At 50.5% G+C, this 19,141-nt stretch overlaps 5 protein-coding genes across 5 annotated transcripts; 4 read left to right on the top strand and 1 right to left on the bottom strand.

Moving 5' to 3' along the window:
• Positions 1-1,163: 1,163 nt before the first annotated feature.
• On the top strand, positions 1,164-2,631 carry FSUBG_3607 (DFG5; the record flags this gene model as incomplete). The annotated part of the gene is made up of 2 exons (XM_036681506.1): positions 1,164-1,248; positions 1,295-2,631. 2 exons carry the CDS (start codon positions 1,164-1,166, stop codon positions 2,629-2,631), a joined length of 1,422 nt encoding a protein of 473 aa, XP_036540971.1.
• Positions 2,632-2,841: 210 nt separating this feature from the next.
• On the bottom strand, positions 2,842-4,459 carry FSUBG_3606 (histidinol-phosphate aminotransferase; the record flags this gene model as incomplete). Its single annotated transcript, XM_036681505.1, has 2 exons — positions 2,842-4,118; positions 4,423-4,459. The coding sequence occupies 2 exons, from the start codon at positions 4,457-4,459 to the stop codon at positions 2,842-2,844; spliced, it is 1,314 nt and encodes a 437-aa protein (XP_036540970.1).
• Positions 4,460-7,264: 2,805 nt separating this feature from the next.
• FSUBG_3605 (CYC8-general repressor of transcription) lies at positions 7,265-8,964 on the top strand (the record flags this gene model as incomplete). The annotated part of the gene is made up of 3 exons (XM_036681504.1): positions 7,265-7,508; positions 7,717-8,527; positions 8,580-8,964. The coding sequence occupies 3 exons, from the start codon at positions 7,265-7,267 to the stop codon at positions 8,962-8,964; spliced, it is 1,440 nt and encodes a 479-aa protein (XP_036540969.1).
• Positions 8,965-10,715: 1,751 nt separating this feature from the next.
• On the top strand, positions 10,716-17,543 carry FSUBG_3604 (URA2-multifunctional pyrimidine biosynthesis; the record flags this gene model as incomplete). Its single annotated transcript, XM_036681503.1, has 3 exons — positions 10,716-11,334; positions 11,388-17,431; positions 17,484-17,543. The coding sequence occupies 3 exons, from the start codon at positions 10,716-10,718 to the stop codon at positions 17,541-17,543; spliced, it is 6,723 nt and encodes a 2,240-aa protein (XP_036540968.1).
• Positions 17,544-18,261: 718 nt separating this feature from the next.
• On the top strand, positions 18,262-19,093 carry FSUBG_3603 (pyridoxamine 5 phosphate oxidase; the record flags this gene model as incomplete). Its single annotated transcript, XM_036681502.1, has 2 exons — positions 18,262-18,298; positions 18,399-19,093. The coding sequence occupies 2 exons, from the start codon at positions 18,262-18,264 to the stop codon at positions 19,091-19,093; spliced, it is 732 nt and encodes a 243-aa protein (XP_036540967.1).
• Between the last annotated feature and the right edge of the window lie 48 nt (positions 19,094-19,141).

Genomic DNA, 19,141 nt, shown 5'->3' with positions numbered 1-19,141 from the left:
GAGTTGATGGGCAAGGATATTGAGTTTGTGTTGCTCGAGTTTGGATGATGCATGGTTACGCAGCAGAGAACATCACTCTCTAGAAGCACCGGTACTGTTTCGCCAGTTCTCCCAGAAGAGTATCAGCCTTCAATGCTCTGCGATAATCCCCAAGCCCTCTAGTCAGGGCATGAACATGGTGGCGCCAAGGCTCTTTCTCCAACTTTTGACGCCGACCAATCCCCTCCACAGCGGTATCTACCAGCTAGAGTTTAGTGGCATTTACCCCTGGATCCTACAGTACCTTGCACTAGATCCATATCCCTGGGAAACAAAAACCGCTGTTTGGTGACTGTCAATCCTCTACCCGCGCGGCCAGTAGAAACAGCCGGTTCTTTGCGTCTGTAACACCAACAGGATGACATGTTCTACTGGCCACAATCAACGGCTGATCGCCGAGAGCAGGGCCTCCAGGGGTTGTGTTCATTGCCACGTCCGTCTGCGGGGAGAGCTCGTTAACCCATTCTCCATAGAATGTAGAGGTCATCATTCAACGGTTGACTTTGTCTGAGGCTCATCAGCTAAAGTCTTAGTCTACGCCTGAACCAGCATGATTCGTCATTCGTTCCTCAAGATATCCTCCCTGTGTGTCTAACTCTAAAAACAGTCCGCCAAGCAAGGGTATCATGTATTAATACCTAGACTAGCCCCCATCGTCTATCAACGTTTTGGACTAGCCCAGTCCAGACTGAAAAGAACGAACGTCCTTGGAGCTTCAGCTTTAGCTCATTGCGTTCTCGTATTCCCGTTCCCTCAGCTGTGATCGTATTTTTATCTTTCGGTGGCCCCTCCTTCGTTTCTTATTTCTTCTTATCTGACTTTTCATGCCCCCGAAGGCGTACTCAACTCTCACGCCTGATTTTTTCTCTTGTACCCTGTGGTAGCTTGATTTCTTTGACTTGAACGCGTCGCTCTTTCTCGAATATTAAGACTCTCATTCCATATTGCTTACCGTGGACTTACACTCATTATCGGACTTACCTTATGAAAACTATCAACTTGCTGCCAGCACCCAAAAGACTTGCATCAATCTTCCAGGAGAAGACTATCGCTGAGCGATCAAGAATCTGAAGCATACTCAAATAGACACCATACACCATACCATCATCGACAATAGATACATTATGAAGTTCATCGCCTTGGCCAGTTTGGCTTCGATAGCCGTCGCTACCAAAACGCCTCCCAGTTCACTTGACACGGCAAATCCAGGTATATTCTGCAGTCAACTGGTGCTCCGGTTCACTAACCATTTCAGATTCAATCCGAGATGTAGCAGGCACCCTCGCCTTCGATGCCATGAAGTACTACAGTGGCAACACATCATCAGTACCCAAAGATCTCGGCGACCTTCAAGATCCATACTACTGGTGGGTAGCTGGTGCCCTATGGGGTGTCATGCTCGACTACTACCACCTTACCGGAGATTACAGTTACAATGATGTGGTCATCCAGGCTCTTCTGGGGCCTACAAATCTCGGCACTGGCAAGGACTACATGCCTGCAGAGCATGCTGACGAGGAGGGTAATGATGATCTCTTCTTCTGGGGCTCAGCTGTCCTCTCCGCTGCTGAGCGAAACTTCCCTCAGCCCAACAAGAGCCTCCCGTCGTGGCTCGATATCAGCATCAACGTGTTCAACGAGCTTGCGGGTCGATGGAATACAACAGCTTGTGGCGGTGGCCTCTTGTGGCAGATCTACCCAACTAACCCGAATGGCATGACCTACAAAAACTCGGTCAGCAATGGCGGTTTCTTCCAACTCGCTGCACGTTTAGCTCGTATCACTGGCGATAACAAATATCTTGATTGGGCTCTCAAGATCTGGGACTGGTCTTGGGAAGTAGGCTTCATCGATCACCGCAATTATCACGTCTATGACGGCGCCAGTGTAGATGACAACTGCCAGAAGACAACATACCATTCTTTTACCTACACCAGCGGTATATATCTTTACGGCGCGGCGGTTCTCGCCAACTACACCGAGAAGCCAGAATGGGTCGACCGCTCAAAGCGCCTCTTAGAGGGCACCGATTGGTTCTTTTCACCATTTCCCAACGCGACCAATGTCATGTACGAGGCTGCTTGCGAGACTGTCAACACATGCAACGACGACATGTCCACCTTCAAGGGTTATCTAGCACGGTTCATGTACCTGTCTATTCAGATGCAGCCCGCTCTGAAGGAGTATGTCCATGCTCATCTTCTTCCATCGGCCAAGGCTGCTGTCCAAACATGCACAGGAGGGAAGTCTGGCCGTGAGTGTGGTATGCGATGGTACAACGCGGGTTTTGATGGAAATCCCGGTCTTGGGCAGCAAATGTGCGCTCTTGAAGCTGTTCAGGGCCTGTTGCTAAGTGATGCTCCTGCACCACTCAAGGGCGATGATGTCAAGGTTGTCCGCAGCACAGACTGGGCTGCCATGGACAAGGACGAGTCCAAAACTACGAGTACACCAACGTCCTCATCAGAGACATCATCAGCAACTGCAGCTCAGCCCACCAAGAGTAAGGATGCTGCTAGTATCCCCCGGGCGGATCTCGTTCTGGCTTCGGTCAGTATTGGAAGTGTCCTCATGTTCTTGGGATGGGCCTAAAAAAACGTATTGGATATTCATTAGACTTTATAGATATAGAATGGAACTGGCGTCGGGCATTTGGATAACCGGTCTGAGAGACCACTTTGGTATAAAACGCTCATGCTCTGAGTGTTGCTTTTATTAATTCCACGAGATTACGTCTAGAAGGTCTGGATTCAACGTAGAACGTCGTCGTTTTATCGCCCTTTTCCTATTCGGTGCTCCAGTTTACGAGCCTCTCACCTCAGCCAACGTCGTCTTTAGTGACTCCAGAAATCTTGTCACCTCGGCGTCTGTGCCGACTGTAATTCGTAGACATCCTTGGCATCCGTGCTCTTTTCCCCTGAATCGCACAACGACACCTTTACCCTCAGCAAGCTTCTCATATACGGCCAACGCGACAGTATTATCCGGCTCGCCTACAGTGTTGAGCATTTCGTAAAGCAAAAAGTTGCTTTCAGTGCCACCTCGTAGACGACCAACACCAGGGATTTTTGGAAGTTCCTTGATAAGACGATCACGCTGCTCTAGAAGGCGCGCACGATGGTCTCGCATAATAGCGAGTCCCTTTTCGGAAACAGCGTAGGACGCAAGGGCACTTGTGGGGCTGGAGATATTGTAAGGCGCCTTGAGACTGTTGAGAAGTCGTGCAATAGGGGGCGATGTGAATGCAGCACCGAGTCGGATGCCAGCCATACCAAAGGCTTTGGAGAGGGTTTGCATAACGACGAGGTTAGGAAACTCGGTCACCCATTCAGCCAGGGAAGCATCTTCGGGGGCAAAGTCGATATATGCTTCGTCGAGAACGACAACGCCGTTCCATGTTGGGTGATCCAGAATCTGCTGAACGTCTGACTTAGCAAGGACTGAACCGGTGGGGTTTCCAGGCGAGCAAAGGTAGACAAGCTTGATGTTGGACTCGTTTTCCAGGGCTTCCATCACAGCTGGAACATCTATGCTGAAGGTGGGAGGTTCTAAAAGAGGAACTTTGACGAGAGCCACGTCGTTGACCTGTGCAGACACAGAATACATGCCATACGTAGGCGGGCATGTGAGGATGCGGTCCTTTCCGGGAACGCAGAAGCATCGCAGCAGAGCATCGATAGCCTCATCACTACCAACACCCACAAACAAATTCTCAGGCTTGAGCATCTTATCTGTGTGGGCGTGGGTGTTTCGTAGCTCGCAGAGCTGCTTCTTCAAAGGTTCCTGGTGAGGATCAGGATAACGGTGCAGGCCCAGCAAGTCGACCTCCACACCATTCGCAGCCTTCCCTGCGACGTCTGCACTCAGAGAAGGGCCATACGCGTTCTCATTTGCGTCGAGAAGGATATTGGTGCCGTCATCCTTGTAGTCACTGGGGAAAGTTAGTCGTTGCTCTAATGCGGGGGAGGGGCAACATGCTCTCGCGCGCAGCGATATGGCTGGAGGGCTAAGATGTTTGGCCTGGCACAGCTTTCGAGGTTGAAGGGAGCCATTTTGGTGGTGATCTGTCTCCTTATGGACTGGGAAGTAATGAGGATGCGTGGCTCTTTAAGATGTGGTGTTTAACACTTTTTGATTGCTGAGTCCGACGCCGGAGGGGAGTCATTGACTTTTTTGTGGGGCTTTCATCTTGTCATGACGGATACAACGCATACTATGTATGTATCCCAAGGTTTGGTGTTTAGAACCTTGATAAACAACGGAAGAAGAACTAAGGCTTGCAGTGCGAAAGAGCGATTGTTTCCCGATATGCAATTGAGTCATTATGGCTTGAGTTCAGGTACTAATATTGATGTTGTAATCATGCATGTGCCAAAGCGTTACCCTGAAGGACAATGAAATTTTTGAACAGCGGTTTCATGGTTGAAAACCCAAGACCAGATGTTATGGAACAGGGTTCCCATATGTCATTCCATGTTAATCCGGTGTTTATTAGACGACGGAATTAGTTTATAGGTTCGCCGACGGTAGACACCAAGACAAATAGAACAATCAATTTCCAGGTACCACTCGATCGGCTCTATGCCTTTTCTGCCTCAATAATTCGCTATAGTCATAACCTAACAAAGAAAAGCCAAAGACTTAGCCACTGAGTATTAAAAACAAAGCCAAACCCTATTTCAAGATCAAGGCCCGCAGCCACAGTCAAACCAGCAAAAAGAACAGGCGTCGTCAAGCATCAATTCGACACAACTCCAGAGAGATGGTACTGAATACTGCGTTCAAGTTCAAGAGTGAAGGGTGGCCCAATGGCAAGGCGTCTGAGAATCAGAAGATTCTGGGTTCGATCCCCAGCGTGATCATTCTTTTTGGTTCCGACAGTTAGCAGTCTTAACCCTCCTTACTAGGAGCATATGCTGCCTTTTGCGCTTGGATAGGACATTACATTACCACGCATAACAATATTTGGATAATGCCATTCTAATAGTACCTAGTTATGCTTTTCTGTAGAAAGATTAGGCCCGGGTAGTGCTTTGGTCAGGTTGCCAGGCGTTTAAGTCTGAGAATGATTTCGATATTGGGATATCCTTTGACACACACAGACCTTTATGCTGAAGATCAGAAATGTCAAAAGAACAAACCCTTATAATACATATGTATATAGGATTGTTGTCAGCGAGAGAAGTATCACATTCTCAACTTGATTAGTTTGTGGTTGTATTGCGGTTAATGATTGGTCGAGTCTTTGTGTAACTCCCTTGAGCCATGATTGGCTAGACAACAGGGCTCGTTTTATGCGCTCTTGAGTCTACGACTCTACACCGCGTTATGCATTCTGCCATCTCCGTGACGCCAGAGCACTTCAAACCTCCGATGTTTTACACCAATTCTTATCGCGACATGGAAATGTTGGTTTCTATTTACTTCTGACCGTTCTATATATACATCTTCGCTTCCTGTTCTCTTGGATAACTTCAGTATACAAATGTATCCCGAAGAGAACACGCGTTAATGGACTGTCGTCTGGCAGGATTAATGCACTTTATCGCTACACGAAGCGCGCGCCCTACAAGGTCCATAGTCATGGATTAGGCAGATGTTTCTAACTCGACCTATTGTGCTTATGAAGCGCAAGCGCAACGTGGTGTGTCTGGCATATCACTTTCAACATACCTTCATCATTGATATACCGGAAAGCTTAACTTCGCAACTGACAATCCTACCAGCAATGAGGTAACTTGGGAACTGCGGACTCAGAATAGGTCGACTACAGGGGCATACTACGGTAATTTTCACCTGTACAACAAGAGCAGATGTACAGCGAACAGTATACGACCCCAGGAGTTTTTAATCGCGCTTGAGGTACATACGTCTGTGTCATCCACAATCTTGGACGGGATTTTGGACACCAGGAATCATTCAAGAGCGAGGTCGCGTGGCCCAATGGCAAGGCGTCTGAGTGGCCCAATGGCAAGGCGTCTGACGAATCAGAAGATTCTGGGTTCGATCCCCAGCGTGATCATTTCTTTTTGCCAGTTTTGAGTCTGCTTGGGTCTGAGAATATCGGGCCATGCTCGCCTGTCGCGAAGCAAGTTCCCGGTATGCTACTGCTTCTGGGAAGTGTGACGGCTCAAGAGTGATACTTAGCTTCTATACATGGCGTGCGGCTGAAAATAAGAGTAAACAAGCCTGAGATCGAATTAGTGATTTGGGGGCGCTGGCGTTGGATGATACGTAGTTTTATAAACTCAGCCAGCCCTCGTCGGTATGTGTCTCACATGGACTGCAGCTCCTGGACTACCCTTGTCAATGGACGTTCATTGGATATCTGCTACTTGAACAATTGGAGTTTAGAGAAGTATGCAGATCGAAGAATCGACTAAGGTTGTACTCCGTATGCGGAAGAGCAGCAGCACTTATTTATACACCTCTGGAGTCAGTCATCGGGATATTTACTTTTCAGCCAAAACCAAGATCCTAGGTAACAGTGAGGGCAATGAGTATCTTGCCCGTATATGTTTATTGATGTTCTTTACCTTTGCGCGCTGGGGGCTGAAGCCTCTTTTAACTACCGACAACCTTATCGCAGTGAGTCGGGTTTCGTGGGAAAATAGGTACACATGCATGGACGAAAGCAAAGTCATAATTAAACGCGGGTTGTATAAAGGGATAACTATACACTTCGGTCCCTGACGTTGAACACGTCGTGTTGACGGAACCGCCGTAGCTGAAGTGTAACCGTGACAAAAACGGCCTTGCTACCCACCCGGACTGCCGTAACATTTGGACCCACACAACCACGTCTCATCTGTCCACCGTTGAGTTAACTCTAGGTTTCATTTCCAATCCTGGAACCTGAACCAACTGAACCGCGTCCATACATGTCCATATCCGTACACAAGCGACAAGCCCAGCCTCCCGATCCCACACCATACGACCTCCTGTCACTCCTCACTTGTCACTCACCGAATTGATGGACTGACCGACTGATTGGACCCCATTCGTGTTCCGTCGCCAGCCAACGACAAGCCTGTTCTCGCTCACACACGCGCAATCCCAACACATCCCTCCCACTACCATACGCTGCTGTCTGCCGCTGCTACAGCACAGCACAGCCAGTACAGCACGCGCTGCCGCTTGAAGCGCTGCACTGACGCCTTGACGCCCTGAAAGCGACAGCCCAGCCCAGCCCAGGTCACAGTCACAGTCACATTCACAAACAGCCATGTACTCCGCCGGCTACGGCTTTAGCAACAATGCTGCTCCCTCTTTCAACAACCCTGCCCCACAGCAGCAGTCCGGAGCCCAGCCAGCCGCTCAGCAGATGATGTATAACCAGCAGCAGCAGTTCGCCGGCATGACGCCTCAAGGAGGCTTTAACCCTGGCGCGAATCCTCAAATGATGGGTGCTGGCCCAGGAGGCATGATGCCAAACGCAGGAATGCAGCATATGGCTGCCAATGGTCAGAGTAGGTACTATTTCTTCATTCGCGCGAAATCCCCGATCGAATCTTTCACGACGCGCCTGCTTCCAATGCTCCTGTAAACAGCTCCAGCCTCTTTAACGATGCGTGGGCAGCCTGTGGTTAGGCATCATTAAGAAGAAGCTCGGCGCAAAACGATATGCGACACGGCAAAGCACTCCTCCTTCACACCTGACTAATATATTGTGCACAGTGGCAGGTTTCCAACAGCAGTTCGCTGGTAACCCTTACGGTCAAGTCGTTCCCTCGTCAGTCGCTCCTCAGAATTTTGCGCCGAATTATATGATGGGCGGAGGCATGCAGGGCTTCCCGATGAATCAACCCGGGATGCCCCAGAATCCTCAAATGATGCAGCGATTGCAACAGCAACAGCAACAGCAACAGCAAGCGCAGGCTCAAGCGCAGCAGCAGCAGCAGCAGCAACAGCAGCAGCAGCAGCAACAGCAACAGCAACAGCAACAGCAACAGCAACAGCAACAGCAACAACAAGCTGCTAACCCCGCTGGTATGGGCCAGGTATCGACCCCTCAAAGACCCCCGAGCGCCGCACAAGGAACACCAAACAATGCTCTGCCTTCGCAGCAGGGTCAATTCCCGACTCCTCAGCCTCCCTCTCAAAGCCAGACCCCCACAAACCAGCAGTCCCAACAACCACAGTCGCAGCAGCAGCAGACTCAACAAGCTCCGACACAAGCGCAAGGGCAGCAGCAGTCGCAACAACCCGTATCTGCCGGATTATCGACACCCCAGACGCCAACCTTCTCTACAAATCAAGGACCGGCTGTCAACGGAACTTTAACAGCGGCTCCGCTAAGCCCCGGTACCGAATCTCGAGATAAAGAACGATTCGCATTGCTGCTCGATATCAACCACGAGCTTCTCTATGAATCTATACAAATCCAGGCAACCCAACAAGAATTGAAGAAGGAGAGCGCTGCAGCTGGAAACCCTGCCGATAAAAAACCGACAGACGAGGAGTCACAACTACAGCAAGACTATCTCCAGTGAGTTCTCATTTGGACAACGAATTACTTTACACAACTAACCGTGCCTCAGATGTATGAGGAGATTGCAAGCAAACTTGTCGTATATGGCCGCACTTGCGGATCGAAAGCCCGAAGTTAAAGTTCCGCCCTGTCCAGCATACCTCACTGCCCCTGCTCTGACTCTTTCGCTGAAACTCCGGGCCCCCGCTGTAGGACCTGAAGGTGCAGACAACAACATCGACCCGGTCGCTGATCGTGAAGAGCGAAACAATAGCATAAGGGACCTGTATTCAAGATTACAGGCTGTCTTCCCCGGCATTGACCCGAAGAGAGAACCAGCTTACCGTATGAATACACAAGGCGGCCAGAAGCCTGCCATGATGGGATGCCAGGCCAGCCCGACAGCACAAAGGACGCCAAAGATCACGAATATGGGGGCACCTCCTATGCCCTAACGTTACTGGTTCGGATGACTACTGAGTAAGACAAAGAACGTGAAGGCGTAGATATGTTGCAAGGTTTTATAGACACAGATGGAGTTCTTTTGGGTCAAGTTGACCAGTTCGTCTAACGAATAGCATAACAATTTTTCTTCTTTTTTATGATATAAGGGCTGGCCTGGTTTTGAGAGCTTGACAAACTGGCAGATTAGAAGTAATCTAGTTATAAGAATAGCGTTACTTTCGGGGTGGTTCAAAAGGAGGAGTGTATATGTAGTTGGTCATTTTGCTCAGGGCGTTGAGGAGCTTGCTTCAGGAATACTAGCAATGAAAAGCCAAGAGAGTCTAGCCTGCATACATGATTTTACGTTCATTTTTGGCTGTATCAATTTCGCAAATCTGCAATCTCGTAAAGTAGTTTTCACCGAATCGGTCAAGCCAAATTTGCATACATGAAACAATGACACTTTATTCGAAGGTCGAGTTCGTGATATTTATAACATATGGGGTGTTTGTATGTATGTATCTTCCATTGCAACGGAGCATACCATATTATTTCTCTGCTCCATAATTGTTGAGACGTTCATGCTGTAGCACGAGCCTCATGTCAGGATACTTGCTGGTGAACCTGCATATCGGGTTTTGGCGGCTTGCATGAGGCTAACCGTGACTGAGGGTGGACAATCACCATGAACTAACCCAATCACAGCAAGATCAGATGTAAGAAAAAAATTTCTTTTTCAAGCTGTGGAGGTGGATGCTGAGCGGAAAGTGGATGCTGTACGTTTTAGCCTGTGATGTAAAGCGCCTTTTTCTCACTGCCGCCCTGGGCTCGAGCTTTTTCGATCATGGATCTTGAGACGCTGAGTGCCGGCTGAGAAAAGGTTGTCCTGCTGCACGCGTGGCTGACTGCTCACAGTAAGCGTTATTATTATGCTTATGGCCTGAAAGCTTACATAGTACCAGCATTCTGCAGCTTCCAGAGCGGTTGCCTACGCATTTAGCAATGCATTGCTTTCCACGTTAAAGACTTTGTCATGACAACTCCAAGCCGCATATGTCGTAGATATTTCTTCCGTTACCGGAGTCTTTCACAAGTGTCCCCGCCACCTGCCATGGCACTCGGGCAGGGAATTTCCCAATGCCTTGGCCCGTATCGACAGTGCGGCTAAACCCTGACCGCTGATCCAACAAACCCACTCTCGAGGCTCAAGCCCAACCATTTCTGATCAGCGATCGGTCATGATGAAAGGTTGTTGCGCAGCTTGTGGAGTGGCTTGAGAAGTTTGGCCAAGGCATGGCGGGGCATTTTAGTGTCCCTGCAGATTTTAATGGAATGCTGCGATTGGCCGCATCTAAGGGAACCGCCTCTCAATTGGCCAATTAGAGTTTATAGCAATACACAGCGGGGAGTAACCTGTGCTGCAGCCCCGGCGATAAAAAAAAAGTTTCGAGGGCCGTTTTCATCAAGAGCCTTCCTTCTCTTTTTTCTCCTCCTCCCAAACCTTCGCTCTTCTCCAACATCCTCTTCACCTCTAACTATAGTTGAGGCTGATGATTGCGAGGTAGCTTCTGACCTTACCAGGGTAGCTCTGAAAACGAGTTAACTTGCCGGCCCGTCGCTCGCAATCTCCCTGTCCTCCCGGGACGACCCCTCCACGTCGTTGCCCCGCGCTTCTTTGGGTATTTTGTTGATATAGCCCAGCGCCGGAGCTTTTTTGTGTCTTTCTTTGCTTTACCTTCAAACCATTACCATCACTACTACAATGGCTTTGGTTCCTCAGCCTCCCGCCTCTGCGCGTCAGATTGGCGCCGAGGATGATGGCCTCGTCTGCCTCGAGCTTGAAGATGGCTCCTCCTTCCAGGGCTACAGCTTTGGTGCTCAGAAGAGCATTGCTGGAGAGCTGGTCTTCCAAACGGGTATGGTCGGCTATCCAGAGTCCGTCACGGATCCTTCGTACCGCGGCCAGATCCTCGTCATCACTTTCCCTCTTGTCGGAAACTATGGTGTTCCCTCGCGCGAGGCCATGGATGAGCTCCTTGGCGATCTGCCAGCTCACTTCGAGTCTAGCGAAATCCACATTGCTGGTCTAGTCACAGCTTCATATGCTGGCGAAGACTTCTCCCACTTCTTGGCCAAATCCTCTCTGGGCACATGGCTCAAGGAACAGGGCGTTCCCGCCATGTACGGCGTTGACACTCGCTCTTTGACCAAGAGGATCCGTGAGAAGGGTAGCATGTTGGGTAAGATGCGCCTTGAAACTCGCGGCCTGACCAATGGCTCTGCCAACGGCCAGGCTGACGATGCCTTGGCTGCTTTGCCCACCGACCACTTTGAGCAGGTCGAATGGGTCAACCCAAACACCAAGAACTTGGTGGCTGAAGGTGAGTTTCCTAGCGTTTTCAAACTCGAAGACGCATGCTCATTATCTATGTAGTTTCCATTAAGGCTCCTAAGCTCTATAAGCCTCCGACCTCGGTCGCCCGTAAGCACCCATCTGGGCGTACTATCCGTGTTTTGTGCCTCGATGTCGGTATGAAGTTTAACCAGCTGAGGTGCTTCCTCAAGCGTGGTGTCGAGGTCCTTGTCTGCCCTTGGGACTACGATATTGCCAGCGCCATTGACGAGTTCGACGGTCTCTTCCTCTCCAATGGTCCCGGTGACCCCGCTATGCTCGACAACGTCGTTAAGAACATCGCTGCCGTCCTCGAGAAGAATGAAATCCCCGTTTTTGGTATCTGCTTGGGACATCAGCTCCTCGCCCGTGCTGCTGGTGCCACCACCAAGAAGATGAAGTTCGGTAACCGTGGACACAACATTCCTTGTACCAGCATGGTGACCGGAAAATGCCACATCACTTCTCAGAACCACGGTTTCGCTGTCGACACTGACAGCCTGACCAATGGCTGGAAAGAGCTCTTTGTCAACGCCAATGATGGCAGTAATGAGGGTATCTTCCATACTGAGAAGCCCTACTTCAGTGTGCAGTTTCACCCTGAGAGCACCCCTGGTCCTCGCGACACCGAGTTCCTCTTTGATGTGTTCATTAACACCATGGCCAACTGCGCCGAGAAGCCCGAGCTCCTCAAGGCTCCTGTCAGCTTCCCTGGCGGCACCATCGAGGAGAATGAGCGTCTTCACCCCCGCGTCTCCGTTCGCAAGGTCCTCGTTCTTGGCAGTGGTGGTCTCAGCATTGGTCAGGCTGGTGAGTTTGATTACTCTGGTAGCCAAGCTATCAAGGCTTTGAAGGAAGAGGGCATCTACACTGTCCTGATCAACCCCAACATTGCCACTATCCAGACCTCAAAGGGCTTGGCTGACAAGGTTTACTTCCTCCCTGTCAACGCCGACTTCGTTCGAAAGGTCATCCAGTATGAGCGACCCGATGCTATCTATGTGACTTTCGGTGGCCAGACCGCCCTTCAAGTCGGTATCCAGCTCAAGGATGAGTTCGAGTCTCTCGGTGTCAAGGTCCTTGGTACTCCTATCGACACCATCATCACCACTGAGGATCGTGAGCTCTTTGCCCGAAGCATGGACTCCATTGGCGAGAAGTGTGCAAAGTCCGCCTCTGCCAACAACATCGACGAGGCTATGCACGTCGTAAAGGACATTGGCTTCCCCGTCATTGTGCGTGCTGCTTATGCCCTTGGTGGTCTCGGCAGTGGCTTCGCCAACAATGATGAGGAACTGATGGATCTCTGCAACAAAGCTTTTGCCGCCAGTCCCCAAGTTCTGATTGAACGTAGTATGAAGGGCTGGAAGGAGATCGAGTACGAGGTTGTCCGTGATGCTCAAGACAACTGCATCACAGTCTGTAACATGGAGAACTTCGACCCTCTCGGTATCCACACTGGTGACTCTATTGTTGTCGCTCCCTCGCAGACCTTGTCTGATGAAGACTACAATATGCTGCGAACAACAGCTGTCAATGTTATTCGCCATCTCGGCGTTGTCGGAGAGTGTAACATTCAGTATGCCTTGAACCCCTTTTCCCGCGAGTACTGCATTATCGAGGTCAACGCTCGTCTGTCTCGATCTTCTGCCCTCGCCTCTAAGGCTACAGGCTACCCTCTGGCCTTTATCGCTGCTAAGCTTGGTCTTGGTATTCCTCTCAAGGAGATTAAAAACTCAGTCACCAAGTCCACCTGTGCTTGCTTCGAGCCCTCGCTCGATTACGTCGTGGTCAAGATGCCTCGATGGGATCTCAAGAAGTTTACCCGTGTGTCCACTCAGCTCGGTTCCTCCATGAAGAGTGTGGGCGAAGTCATGAGTATTGGTCGATCTTTCGAGGAGGCCATCCAGAAGGCCATCCGAGCCATTGATTTCCACAACCTCGGCTTCAATGAGACGGAGGCCCTCATGAGTATTGAGGATGAGCTCCAGACCCCCTCTGACCAGCGTCTATTTGCCATCGCCAACGCCATGCACGAGGGATACACTGTCGACAAGATTTGGGAGTTGACCAAGATCGACAAGTGGTTCCTCCGCAAGCTCAAGGGCTTGAGCGACTTCGCCAAGAGAATGACTTGCTACAGCACAACCGACATCACCACCAGCCCCTCTATCCTTCTCCAGGCCAAGCGTCTGGGTTTTAGTGATCGCCAACTCGCCAAATTCTGGAGCTCCAACGAGATTGCTGTCCGTCGCCTGCGACTTGAGGCTGGTATCCAGCCCTTCGTAAAGCAGATTGATACCGTCGCAGCTGAATTCCCTGCCTTCACAAATTACCTCTACATGACCTACAATGCCTCAGATCATGATGTCAACTTCGACGATCACGGTGTTATGGTCCTTGGCTCTGGTGTTTACCGTATCGGTTCATCCGTCGAGTTCGATTGGTGCTCAGTCCGAGCTATTCGTACCCTTCGCGCTACCGGTTTCAAGACGATCATGGTCAACTATAACCCGGAGACGGTTAGTACAGATTACGACGAAGCTGATAAGCTTTACTTTGAGAACATCAACCTCGAAACAGTCCTGGACATTTACCAGCTCGAGAACTCGAGCGGTGTTTTGGGTGCTATGGGTGGTCAAACGCCCAACAACATTGCACTCCCACTACACCGTGCTGGTGTCAAGGTTCTGGGCACTTCTCCCGAGATGATTGACAATGCCGAGAACCGATACAAGTTCTCTCGTATGCTGGACCGCATTGAGGTCGATCAACCTACTTGGAAAGAGCTTACTAGCTTTACTGAAGCTCAGGAGTTTTGTAACGCTGTTTCTTATCCCGTACTGGTTCGACCCTCGTACGTTCTTTCGGGTGCTGCGATGAACACAGTTTACTCTGAGAAGGATCTCAAGAACTATTTGGACCAGGCTGCTGAGGTTTCTCGGGAACACCCTGTCGTTATTACCAAGTACATTGAGAATGCCAAGGAGATTGAGATGGACGCCGTTGCGAAGGACGGTAAGGTTATTGGACACTTTATCTCCGAGCACGTCGAGAACGCTGGTGTTCATTCTGGTGATGCTACCCTTATCTTGCCTCCTCAAGATTTGGAAGCCACTACCATCGAGCGTATTGAGGAGGCTACTCGCAAGATTGGCCAGGCCCTCAACGTCACTGGCCCTTTCAACATTCAGTTCATTGCCAAGGACAACGACATCAAGGTCATCGAGTGTAACGTTCGTGCCTCACGTTCGTTCCCCTTCGTGTCTAAGGTCATGGGTGTTGACTTGATCGAGATGGCCACCAAGGCCATCATGGGCCAGCCTTTCCAGGCCTACCCTCCCACCGATCTTGCTCCCAATTGCGTCGGTGTCAAGGTTCCTCAGTTCAGTTTCTCTCGTCTTTCCGGTGCCGATCCCGTATTGGGTGTCGAGATGGCCTCTACAGGTGAGGTTGCTTGCTTCGGTGTTGACAAGAATGAGGCCTATCTGAAGGCCTTGATGTCTACTGGTTTCAAGATCCCCAAGAAGAACATTCTCTTGTCCATTGGATCCTACAAGGACAAGCGTGAGATGCTTCCCTCTGTTCAGAAGCTTGAGAAGCTCGGCTACAAGCTGTTCGCTACTTCCGGTACCGCCGATTTCCTCCAGGAGCATGGCGTTCAGTGTCAATACCTTGAGGTTCTCGGTAAGGAGGAGGATCGCAGCTCCGAGTTCTCTCTCACCCAGCATCTGGCCAAGAACACCATCGATCTGTACATCAACTTGCCTTCCAACAACAAGTACCGTCGTCCTGCCAACTACATGAGTAAGGGTTACCAGACTCGACGTATGGCTGTTGATTACCAGATCCCTCTCGTTACCAACGTCAAGAACGCCAAGATCCTTGTTGAGGCCATTGCCCGCCACTTCGAGCTTGAGGTCTCTAAGCGCGATTACCAGACCAGCCACCGAACCATCGTGCTGCCTGGTCTAATCAACATTGCTGCCTTTGTTCCGGGTATCGCTACCGCCAGCAATAATGACCTTCAGACAGTGACAAAAGCCTCTATCTCTGCTGGTTTCAGCATGATCCGGGTTATGCCTCTGGGTGTTGATGGCGCCATCACTGATGCCCTCACTTTGAAGACCGCTCAACAGAACAGCCGACGTGGTGGTTACTGTGACTACAACTTCTCGGTGGCCGCTACCTCGGACAATGCTGATCAGATCAGCCATGTTACCGGTGAGGTTGGCTCACTCTTCATCCCCTTCAATCACCTCTCTGGCAACATCAGCAAGGTCGCTGCTGTCACTGCTCACTTCGATTCTTGGCCTACGCACAAGCCTATCGTCACCGATGCTAAGCTGACCGACTTGGCCTCTATTCTCCTGCTTGCCAGCCTCCACAACCGTCGCATCCACGTTACTTCGGTCACCAACAAGGACGATATCAAGCTTATCGCCCTTAGCAAGGCCAAGGGACTCCAAGTCACCTGCGACGTCTCGATCTACTCTCTGTACCTCAGCCGTGACGAGTACCCTGAGTGCGAGCGTCTGCCCACTGTAGCTGATCAGAAGGCACTCTGGCAGCACATGTCGACGATTGATGTGTTCTCCATTGGTAGTCTGCCTTATCGCCTAGCGACTTCCCTCGGCCATAAGGGCGACCCTCATATGGGTATCTCTGATGCTCTCCCTCTACTGCTCACCTCAGTTGCTGAGGGTCGCTTGACTGTGGACGACATCAAGGACCGCCTTTACACCAACCCTATGGAGATCTTCGAGCTCCACGATCAGTCTGGTACCACTATTGAGGCTGAGATTGACCGCCCCTACACCGTGGCTCCTGGGACCTTCTGGTCTCCCTTTGTGGGTCGCACTATGCGTGGATCTGTTCAACGAGTCACTTTCCAGAACACTACTGTCTGCCTTGATGGTGAAGTCCTGCCTGTCTCGCCTCAAGGTAAGGACATGTCTTCGCATATCGCTCCTCCCATGTCGCCTCCAGTCAAGCCCACCACCTCGATCGCTCAAGCCACCGACTCTCCCCAAGCCCGCCGCATGTCCATGCTGGGTGGCTTCCAGCCTCTGAACCGTCTCCGTGGTGTCGATACTGGTGCTGTTGGCGCTACTCTGCCTTCGCCTGCTCGTGGTACTGCCCCTGTTGAAGAGCTCGCCCCTGGCCTCCAGCTCCAACCTCTGGTCAGCTCTTCTCTGCAGCAGCTCCTGGCTCGGCCTTCATCGTTCAAGAACACACACGTCCTGTCCGTCAAGTCTTACAGCCGAGCTGATCTCCACCTGCTCTTCACCGTTGCTCAGGAGATGCGTCTTGGTGTCCAGCGCGAAGGTGTCTTGAACATCCTTCGAGGTCGCGTTTTGACCACGCTCTTCTACGAGCCCTCTACTCGCACGTCGGCTTCGTTCGATGCTGCTATGCAGCGTCTTGGTGGACGCACCATCGCCATCTCCACCTCTCACTCTTCTGTCCAGAAGGGCGAGACTCTCCAGGATACCCTCCGTACTCTGGCTTGCTATGGTGATGCTGTTGTTCTCCGTCACCCTGAGGAGGCCAGCGTTCATGTTGCAGAGAAATACAGTCCTGTCCCTGTTATCAACGGTGGCAACGGCAGCAAGGAGCACCCCACGCAGGCTTTCCTTGATCTCTTCACCATCCGTGAGGAGTTGGGTACTGTACAGGGCTTGACCATCACCTTCCTGGGTGATCTTCTCTATGGTCGACCTGTGCACTCCCTTGTATACCTACTGAGACACTACCACGTCCAGGTCCAGCTGGTCGCCCCCAAGGCTCTGGCTTTGCCACCTAAGGTCCGAGAGCAGCTCGTTGCTTCCGGCCAACTTCTTTGCGAGTCTGAGACTCTCACACCCGAGATCCTGGCTCGCAGTGACGTCCTGTACTGCACACGTGTGCAGCGGGAGCGCTTCCCTACCGAGGAGGAGTATCAGCGCGTTAAGAACTCCTACCGAGTGGACAACGCTTCGCTCAAGCATGCTAAGAGCTCTTCAATTGTTATGCACCCTCTCCCCCGCAACGAGGAGGTTGCTGAGGAGGTTGACTTCGACCAGCGGGCTGCATACTTCCGACAGGTAAGCATCGATTCCTACGACAAGTTGATCACATTGCTAACATGATGTCTAGATGCGCTATGGCCTCTACTGCCGCATGGCTCTGTTGGCGTTGGTTATGGCTGATTCGTAAACTTATACATGAGTCGGAAAGGATTTGAAAAGTTTCATGATATGACATGATTGGATTTTTGTAATTTTTGCTTTTCTCAAAGCCGGATAGAAATTGGCGTGCGTTAGCAAGCATTCCAGGATGATGCCCGTGAACGACATTTGATGTTATAGAATGTGTAAATGAGACGCGACTCACGTCGTCGGCGTACGGTTTTATGTATGTTATGTATCATGTATATATACGTATCGTCGTATACGTTTATTTAATCTAATACTTATTTATTATTTCACCCGTGCGTTCCGTGTGTTTCGTGTGCATGCCTGTTTTCTCTTGCTTTTCGTGGCGTGAATATTATGAGACGGGTAGTGCAGGTACTCATAAGTTCCTTGGCGAAGTCTTTAACTAATATTGCAACTATTGGATATTGGCACTGTTGTGTTTATTCATTTATAGCCCATGTTGTACTATGAATGAAGCTCTATTTCCTGAAATCTCTATGTGTGTCCTTGGAATAACGGTAGCAAATAGAAACTTCCTTCACTTCAAAGATGTCATGACTCCACCACCCGCCGATAGCGCAGTACGTACCTTTTTTCTCTTGAACATACCATTCCATCGTATGCCTCAAAGTTCGTCCAGTGAGTCAAATCGCATGATTTCCTACAGTAGACTCATATAAATTTCAATGCGTCTTCTAATACCTAACTTCGGCTCTAGGTTCTTCTCTACTGCAAAAATGGCCCTTCATTCAGCAGATACTTCGAAGCTCATCTGTATGTTTCACGTTACCCCGCCAGTTTTGTCATCATGACTCTTCTCTTTACAACACTACAGTACTATTTATTCATGGAACAGTTTACTAACGACTCATAGTCGCTCCCGCAGGCCATCAGGCAACAGGACAAGCCGAGCAGTTTACCAAAGGAACTCTCGTTCGCTCACAGCTAAACCCAACATCACCCATCCCTCAATTCCACGCATGGTTCTCCCGTGCTCAAGAGAATGATTCTGGCGTAGATCATCCTGAATCATGCACTCTCTCAACAGCTTCTCTCCCCTCAGGTCGTATCTCTTCTCGTACTGTGTATCTGAAGGAGCTCGACAACCGCGGCTTTGTCATATACACCAACCTGGGCACGTCTCGCAAGGCAGCTGATATAGCGACCAACCCCCGTGCTGCGATGTTGTTCTTCTGGGAATCCCTACAGCGTCAAGTCCACGTTGAAGGACGGGTAGAGAAGATCCCCCGCGAAGAAAGCCAAACATACTACGACACACGAGCTCGGGGAAGCAGAATCGGCGCATGGGCTAGTCGACAGAGTCAAGTACTTGAGCCACAAGGTGACGATGATGATGGCCGCAAGCAGCTGGAGGGATGGGTTAAAGAGGTTGAGAAGCGGTTTGAGGGGCAGGAGAAAATCCCTGTTCCTGAGTTCTGGGGTGGGCTGAGGATTATCCCGGATAGGATCGAGTTCTGGCAAGGAAGGGAGAGTAGACTTCACGACAGGTTCGTCTATGAACGGGAGGGCGAGGAAGAGGAGTGGACATTGAAGAGGCTGAGTCCTTAAAGAGATGTATTAGTGTCCTACAGATACTCAATCATTCTCAACACTTGT

The sequence above is a fragment of the Fusarium subglutinans genome (genome assembly GCF_013396075.1).
Source record: "Fusarium subglutinans strain NRRL 66333 chromosome Unknown NRRL66333_c0000030, whole genome shotgun sequence".
Lineage (NCBI taxonomy): Eukaryota > Fungi > Ascomycota > Sordariomycetes > Hypocreales > Nectriaceae > Fusarium > Fusarium subglutinans.
The sequence above is the reverse complement of the archived record's forward strand: the minus strand, read 5'-3'. Positions and strand labels throughout refer to the sequence as shown.